Genomic DNA, 8,577 nt, shown 5'->3' with positions numbered 1-8,577 from the left:
CCATTATTCCTAAAGCATCATCATTCCCATTGTTTCCTGAAGCATGTGGTGCCCAGAGCCGTGTGGTGGAAGGGCTGCGGGGTCACTGTGAGCTGCTCGGGGGCTCCCTTTGCTGAGAAAGGCGAATGGAGTGAACCCAGGGTAAGGGAAGGATCTGCATCCACGTGTGGTGTGGAGGGGAGGGCAGAACGGCGTCTAAGAATCAAGCCTCTTAGGTCAGCAGTGGCCAGGACGGCCCTTCTATTTTGAGGGATTGACAAATGCAGTCTGGGGGACATTTTCACAAACCAAGAGGAAGGCAGGGGGTGAGGAGAGGATGGAGAGCAGGCAGGAGTGAGGAGAGGATGGAGTGCAGGCAGGCAGGGGTGAGGCGAGGAGAGGATGGAGTACAGGCGTGTGCGGGGAGGCAACGAGGAGCCGGCCATGAAGTGACAGTTTTGTTCTCCAGCTCTCCCCAAAGACTTCATTTTCCAGCTGTAGCTCCCCATTTTGACTCATTTGAAAACTGCCTTTGTGATTTTGTCCCCTGAATACCATCCCCAATGGGGGTCACCACAACATGAGGAACTGTATTAAAGGGTCGCGGCCAGCCAAGGTTGAGAACCACTGCTCTAAAGTCACTGTGAGGCCCCACAGTCGTCTATGCCCCCAGACTTTAAAAAGCTGCGCTCACATGACGCTGGGGGACATTTTCACAAACCAAGAGGAAGGCAGGGGGTGAGGAGAGGATGGAGAGCAGGCAGGAGTGAGGAGAGGATGGAGTGCAGGCAGGCAGGGGTGAGGCGAGGAGAGGATGGAGTACAGGCGTGTGCGGGGAGGCAACGAGGAGCCGGCCATGAAGTGACAGTTTTGTTCTCCAGCTCTCCCCAAAGACTTCATTTTCCAGCTGTAGCTCCCCATTTTGACTCATTTGAAAACTGCCTTTGTGATTTTGTCCCCTGAATACCATCTCCAATATTACTCATTCTTCTTTAGATTAATGTCTCCTGCTCCCCGTAGCCTGGTCTCAAGTACTGGAGCCACGTGTCTGTGCTTTGTTTTTTCTGATGCACATTAAAATAAACACGTGGTTGTTTAAACAAAGTGTTCACCCTGTCTCTCTAAAGCAGTGGTTCTCAACCTTGGCTGCACATTAGGATCACCTGGGAATCTTTTTAAAATCCTGATTTCTGGGCCTCATCCTCCGGAAATTCTGTTTCTTTGTTATGGGGTGGGGCCTCATCATTAGTCACAAAGAAACAGACTTTCCGGAGGATGAGGCCCAGAAATCAGGATTTTAAAAAGATTCCCAGGTGATCCTCACGTGCAGCCAAGGTTGAGAACCACTGCTCTAAAGTCACTGTGAGGCCCCACAGTCGTCTATGCCCCCAGACTTTAAAAAGCTGCGCTCACATGACCCTCCAAAAACCAGGGGTTCAAAGTCACCGAATGATGGAAGAACCCAGGGCCTTGGGAGCTCGAGTACGGGGGTAAAAAGTGTATTTTTAAAGGGGCGCCCAGGGAAATGCCTCAGTTCCCCCCAGGAGTACTCAGCCCTGGGCAGGCAGCCGGAGCAGCGCGTCAGCCTGCCACCTGGAAGGCAGCCCAGGGAGAGTTTCCTGGCCGGAGATCGCCCCACCCTCATGAAAGCCTGTAACAGGACCCCCCTAGCTCGCCTCAGATGTTAGGCAGTTCTCGGTGTAACTGGTTCAGGTGGCATCGAAGACAAGCCAGGAAAATAGTGGCTGAGAAAGAGGGGGAGACAGCAGGAGGTTGGGTCAGAACAGGAAAGTCTCAGCTTGTTTTTCTAAGAAAACAAAACACGTTTGAAAATGGGTCTGCTGGTGCCCACCTAGCTCGGTGAGCCTCCTGGGCCGCGCTCCTCCCACTTTCTTCTGTCTTGTATTTGCTGTTGCTTAAAGCTCTCTTACGGAAATCTAACACCCAGGAGCAGAAAGCACGTAAGCAAGAGTGGTTCTGCTGTCTAAAACCCTTCCTATTACTGCCTGACTTGGATACACCGCTGAGAAAAACCTAGCTTGACAGTGCCAACTTGCTTGTGACATGTTTTTTCAACCTGTTTTCTGTTCGCTCATGCACAGCACAAACGCTGCTTGCTTAGTGCTTGCGGGGACCAGGCATCGTCTCAAAGTTCCCAAACTGCTTTCATCCAGCTCCCTTCCTGAGAAAAAACCACACCCACACAACAGCAGGTGATGAGAAACGTGTCTTTATTAGGTGATTTTTAAAGGCATTTCTGCTGGGGGCCTTACGGGAGTCGTCAGGGCATACCCACCACCGGAAAGTCTTGAACGACTAAAGTCTGTTACCTCACTAAACACCGAGCGGGTCGCAGGAGCGTTCCGGGGGAATTAATAAATAAATTAGGGGGAAGAGGTGGGGTTTCCCATTTTCCTGGGGTTTTGGAGGCCTTCCAGCTGATTGTGTCTATCTCCATAGTCTGGGTTCTTTAAGAATGTACCATTTCCTGGAATTCTAGAACAGAAGAGGTGAGAACAGGGTCAATGGAGATGGCTCAGTACTTTACAGACACTGTGGCCCATGAGAGTTCTGAAGAGGAAAGAAACGGAGTAAATTTCAGGTGATGGGCATGGCCCCCCAAAGAGCACAAAAGGAAGAGAGTGTGTCACCAACCACAGTCCAGATAGTCTAAGTCAGTGGTTCTCAACCTGTGGGTCGCGACCCCTTTGGCGGTCGAACGACCCTTTCACAGGGGTTGTCTAAGACCATCCTACATATTCGATATTTACATTATGATTCATAACAGTAGCAACGTTACAGTTATGAAGTAGCAACGAAAATTTTATGGTTGGGTCACAATATGAGGAACTATATTTAAAGGGCCAGAAGGTTGAGAACCACTGGTCTAAGTGTTTCCTCTTCCTGCCTAACCCTCCTTTAACCACCTCCCTGTAGCTTTGCTTGTATTAGAACCTGCCCACCTGTCCTCTCTCCATGGCCAGGAGTGAATTCGGTATAATGGCCAATCACAATCTGTGAACTTTTAACTTTATGTCTGGTCAGTTTAAGATGGAAATGGGAGGTTTTCGTCTATACTGTAGCTACATTTTGCATTTTGGAAACATTTAATAAGGTGAGAATTTGAACTAACTTTTCTCTTTGAATCTTAACCATACCCCCCAAAGCTTATATTACTAAAAGATAATAATAATCTATACTAATAAAAGGGTAATATGCTAATTAGACCAGAAGACCTTCTGGGAGATTGTCTGGATGTCCTTCCGGACAAAGCCATAGTGGTGGGGCCAAGGCAGAGGCAGTTAGAGCAATCAGGCCAGTGGGGGGGTGGGGGGGCGTAGTTGGGAGAGAGCAGGCTGGATCGTGCCTAAACCAGCAGTCGGACATCCCCCGAGGGGTCCCAGATTGGAGAGGGTGCAGGACAGGCTGAGAGACACCCCCCCACCCCCATGCATGAATTTTGTGCACCAGGCCACTAGTACTATTAATAATGATGATGTAGATGCTCTGGAGAGGAATTGAAAACTGGGGATTTACTTCATATTTATTAGTAAGCGTTGCCTATTTTGGAAGTCTTTCATGGTTAGGTTGAAAAAATCAGTCTCTCCTTACCTAAACCATTTTCCCGAGTTATTTACAGAAGCAACACCAACTCCCAGTGTGGACAGTTATCGTGGCATCATTTTGATTAGATTTTTAAAATAAGGATCTAAAGGAGCAGTTTTTAATTTCAAAAGAATGCCACCATAAGGACTGCACGTACCTTCTGCGTTGGCATGTACACACAGTAGCCAGCGAGCACATGAGCAACAGGACAAAATCCTACGAACACAACCCTGCAGCCAGACAAGGATGCTAACAGTGGCATGCGGACTCTGCTCACAGAAGGCTCCAGGAATGGGTTTCAACCGGTTTATGTGGTCTCTGCATAACATTGTCCATTTCGTGGGCTAATATCCAGTCAAACATATTTGTTTAAACCCTTGAAAGCTAAGAGGCTTTCCTACTCTAGACAATAGGCCCTTTAAAGTACAGACACTCTTGAAAATGTCAATCCTTCCCTCGTTCAGAGGGGCTCAGATACCTCAGGTGGGAATTCCTTACCCTGTTTTCAAAGCACATGAAGCTGTCTTGCACATAATTGGCCAGGCAACTCGCTAGTCCCCTAGTCAGGTAAAGGACATTTTCTGGTTCATAGACAGTGACCAGCAGGAGCAGCTTCTATGGTACGGCCTTAGCCACGTGCCAGTCTTTCCTAACATCAATTGCACCCTCACTTGAGTCCCATTTTACAGATGAAAAGACTGAGGCTCAGCAAAGTTAAGAAAGGGGGCTTTTAACCCACATCCATCTGCTCTCACGGCCCAAGTCCCCTCATGCTCCTTGCGCTAGTCTCATGCTCTGTGCAGGTGTGAACTTACCGTCAGCCCCAATTTTTCCATCGCCGTCGTTATCTGCAGCCGCCATCAGGGACTTGGTTTCTGTCTCGGTCAGCTCTCGAGCACCACTCTCAAACTTCTGGAGGAAAAACCTACGGGGTAATAGAGACCCAGGGGGAGTTTCTGAAAGACCAAGCGCTTCCCGCTTACCCTTTCCTTTCCTCTTGAAGCAACAAACCCCTGTTCCCAGCAATTTCGGTCATCAGTCCGGGTGTTAGCAAGCAAAGGTCTCCTTCGTTGTAGAAAATATTTGCTGGGCATTTGGTTTCAGAAATTTTTTTTCAGAGTTTTGTTGATAAGTCCATTGGCCAAAGAAAACCCCTAAAACTAGCTCATCTTGGCCCCTCCAGTCTTAGGTGCCCGTGTTTCGGCATGTGACCGGCCCACTCATGTCCTTCCCTTTCTTGAGGCTGCTGAATGGCCGGCATCGAGGCTGGCCCATAAAGAAATACCGAGCAACTGGCCTCCACTGCACCCCATCCCCACTAGCAACGTCGGGGTGCCAGACAGGCTTAGGACAGGCTTAGGCTTACTTAAGCTCTTCTTCATCCAGGTATCCACTCTGGTCGTTGTCTATGAACCGAAAGACATCCTTCACCTGACTGGCCGACATCTTGGAGAGGCCTGATGTCTGGAAGAATTTTTGGGGCTCGAAAGTATCTGGGTCTGAAGAACAGAGAATGGGTTATTCTGGTGCTCACGGGACCGCATCCTGTGTTTGGGCCGAGATGCTGAAAACATGGGTTATTAAAAATAAGAGTCTCATTGAGCCACAGGGATGCTCTGCTCAAAAAAAGTAAATCTTTTTAAAGACAGAGAGGGCTGTGACTGGTTCAAGAGTCTTCAGCATCCAAGCCTGGATGGCTTTGGGTATCGTCTCCTGCCCCCGCCCCCAGCTTTCCTCTCCACTTGCTTTGCCCCTCTCTCCTCTGCTCCCCTCTGCCTCCCCTGCCCATTTTACAGCTGTGTCTCCAAGACCCGGGCACCCCTGGTCTCCTCCGGGAGGGAAAATGCAATTGTTGGAGTCAGATAGGTACATAGCAGCCAATGACCTCTTTTCTCGCTGTGAGTTTATTTCGCCTTACAGAAATGAGATCTCATGTCCCTAGAATCTTAGTTAATCAAGAGCAGTTTTATTCTCTGATCCCATGAACTTTCGGCAAAGTTCACATGTTAATTTTTTGGGACTTTGCCGGAAGTGCGAGTACAAGAGAAAACCCCGCCCGTGCCTCAACCACCCTTTACCTTGGCACTCCTGCAGGGCGGCCGCAATGTCTTCCGCACTGAGGACATCTGTGATGCTCATTGTTCACCTGTCCGCACGGGATAAGGGACATCTGGTGAGTGGCGGCAGGAACAAGCTCGTCTTGGGGGATCCCCCTCTTTAGCCCACGGAAACAGTACATTCATGGAGAACTTGAAAAATGTAATCAGCGTGGTATGAAGTGATGGGACAGAGTCTCCAAACAGACACCAAATACTGAGAAGATCCCAGCCATCTTTGTCTCAGGGCCCTCTCCGGAATATACCCCGAAGATGAAATTTAAAGCACAACCTAAAAATCAATTTGATTTCATTTTCTTATCAAAATTATATTTCCATAATTGACCTTTTATATAAGCATCTACAAACCATTGCGAAGTAAAGCATGTCACAATTGCAGTAGCATCTTCCTGCACCAGCCAGAGAAATGCAATGTTGCAGATTCCACAGGGAAAGGATAGACCTCCTGTGGGAGAGATGCTGTTTCTCCTGAAGGATGGGAATCAGAGACATGAAAAGCCCATCTTCCGGAGATCAGAATCCTCCCAGGTGTCAACGCCATGGGAACAGAGCAATCTGAGCACAGCATGCACCAGCCTAATAAGGATGCGTAGGAAAGAAGAGTCTGGGGTCTGGTAGGTCCACCAGCTACTCACCGTTTTAGATTTCCCCCCAAGAAGAATCAGAAAAAAGAGCTGAAGGAGCAAAAAACACGGATGTGCTTTTGCGTCCTTACTGACCTACCTTATATAGGATTGAAAAAGTGATAGTAAGAACCTCTTAGATTTCCTTTTCAAGGATCAAGTGGACGTAGCTCGAATGTCTTGCCTTACTAATTAAACCTCTTTTTTTCTTCTATTTATATCTCAAGGGAAGGTGGGTGGGAACAGCCAATTTTTAAAAACAAACCTCAACAAACCTTAAGGCATCAGTTCTGCAAACAAACCCCTCTGTGAAGCCTGGAGAAGGCACTAGAGGCCAGGAAGCGGCCGAAATGAGGTGAACGCACAAACTATAAAGGGCACCCCACATGCTAGTGGCTGCCACCTGGCGCAGGCCTGTTGTTAACCTCTGCGACTGTGGCCGTGGGGGGCCGACCTCAGTCCAGAGTTGAGACTCAAAGTCGGTGTGTCAGATGGACACAGGACTTGTCCAGAAAATGAACGATCCCGGGTAGATGACTTTCTAGAAGAGCCCTGACTTTGCTATTTCCCAGCTGTATCTTCAGTTGTACACACTAAAAAGGCAGCAGGGAGGGGGGACCTCCCACCATTTCCAACCCCATGGCTAACATTGGCAGCAAAAACATCAGGCCAGGACTTGAGCCAGCAAGATGATTGCATTGAGCAAACATTGAGTCCCCTCTATGGCTAGGCTGTGCCAGACTCTTTTTTTTTAATTGCAGTAAATAAACACATTTTTAAGTATACCTACAGTACAGTAGCATTAACTGTAGGCATGTGGTTGGTTGTACAACAGATCTCTAGAACTTCTTCTTGCCAAACTGAACTTGACGCCCATTGAACCAGAACTCCCCATTCTCCCTCCTCCCAGCCCCTGGCAACCACCATCTGCTTTCTGTCTCCAGGAGTCTGACTGCATTAGATGCCTCCTACAAATGGAATCGTGGTGTGTTTGTCTTTTTGTGACGGGCTTATTTCACTTGCATAATGTCTTCATCCAAACGGTAACATATGTCAGGATTTCCTTCTTTTTAAAGGCTGAATCCAAGTTTTTTTAAAAGTCAAAAACCAGGCCCATGTTGCAATCAGAAATATTCAGTGGCGTAGAAGTAGACAATTCAAAGGCTCAAGGGAGAGGCCTCAGACCCCTCCGTGGGTAATGTCATCTGGTTGGTCATCTTCAATTTGCCCCAAATATATTCTCTGCCCCCACCCCAGCATCAGACTTCAGCTCGTGTTAGCAATAAAAGTTTCTCTCAGGAACATCTACCGCAGTTCTTAAATTACCAAACCTCGGGCCAAGAACCGCTTCTGTCCTGCCCACATTAAATGGCCCAATGCCCACTAGCATAGTGCCTGACCTGTTAGGTGCCCAGTAGTTATTTGATGGATACATAAAAACAGCAACACACACACACACACACACCCCAAAACTCAACTTGAAAACAGGATTACCAGCTAGCATCAACTTGCCTAACTCTTAAAAAACAGTTTCTGAAAATAAGTCTCAAGAGTTTTAATTCCGCTTCCTGACATTACGTTGCCATGGAAACTCGCTGAGCCTTTTCTTTCCCCAGGGAAGGCTTTATGATTGTCCATAAAGATTAAAAAAACAACAGAACAAAACACAAAAAACCCTGCCCACTTAAATGAAAATAGCATATGAGTTAAACCAAGACACGTGTTTTTCTGGTAGAAAATAAAGATAGCAGAGAGTTAGTAAACGTCATTTAAATCAGCACAATAGCCAGATTATGACTTGAATTCCACTGTGCGCAATCCGGGGTAAAAACGTTGATTCACACAAAAGGACAAATAATCTATGATTCCACTATCTGAGGCACCTGGAGTAACGTTTGCAGAGACATTAAGTAGAAGGGTGGGTGTCGGGTGGGGGAGGGGGATGGTGAGTACTTGTTTAATGGGTGTAGAGTCTCAATTTGGGAAAATGAATGAGTTTTGTGGATGGATGGTGATCATGGTTGCACATCAACATGAAAAGCCACAGAACTGTACACTTAAAAGTGGTTAAAGTGGTAAAGTTCATATATATGTGTATTCTACCACAATAAAAACAATGCTGATTCAGTAGTCTTCATTATTTTGGCCGCCGATTCACAACCGCTCCCAGGAAAGAGCAGGAGGCAGATTCAGAAGTGGGTCTTAATCCGAGCCCCGGATTAAGGCACCTGGAGTAACGTTTTTTTACCAGC

General features: G+C 47.5%; 1 protein-coding gene across 2 annotated transcripts; it reads right to left on the bottom strand.

Annotated features, from left to right (window-relative positions):
- Positions 1-2,193: 2,193 nt before the first annotated feature.
- On the bottom strand, positions 2,194-8,233 carry OCM2 (oncomodulin 2). 2 transcript variants are annotated; one of them, XM_006765423.2, is made up of 5 exons: positions 6,338-8,233; positions 5,664-5,731; positions 4,952-5,084; positions 4,401-4,510; positions 2,194-2,475 (listed from the first exon to the last, which is right to left on the bottom strand). In XM_006765423.2, exons 2-5 carry the CDS (start codon positions 5,722-5,724, stop codon positions 2,450-2,452), a joined length of 330 nt encoding a protein of 109 aa, XP_006765486.1. In that variant the 5' UTR covers positions 5,725-5,731; positions 6,338-8,233; the 3' UTR covers positions 2,194-2,449. The 2 variants fall into 2 exon arrangements, with proteins under 2 accessions (XP_006765486.1, XP_015420600.1); XM_015565114.1 differs by lacking the exon at positions 6,338-8,233 and adding an exon at positions 6,051-6,290.
- Between the last annotated feature and the right edge of the window lie 344 nt (positions 8,234-8,577).

The sequence above is a fragment of the Myotis davidii genome, unplaced genomic scaffold, assembly GCF_000327345.1.
Source record: "Myotis davidii unplaced genomic scaffold, ASM32734v1 scaffold399, whole genome shotgun sequence".
NCBI lineage: Eukaryota > Metazoa > Chordata > Mammalia > Chiroptera > Vespertilionidae > Myotis > Myotis davidii.
Note: the sequence above shows the minus strand (reverse complement) of the source record. Positions and strands in the feature narration are given on the sequence as shown.

What these genes read in the sequence shown, in the direction of transcription:
- OCM2 (XM_006765423.2), bottom strand. Translation starts at nt 5,724, where the DNA reads ATGAGCATCACAGATGTCCTCAGTGCGGAAGACATTGCGGCCGCCCTG. An exon ending in CGCCCTGCAGGAGTGCCAAG is followed by an intron (nt 5,085 to 5,663) that starts GTAAAGGGTGGT and finishes TCTGTTCTTCAG; the next exon opens with ACCCAGATACTTTCGAGCCC. An exon ending in TGGAAAAATTGGGGCTGACG is followed by an intron (nt 2,476 to 4,400) that starts GTAAGTTCACAC and finishes CTTCTGTTCTAG; the next exon opens with AATTCCAGGAAATGGTACAT.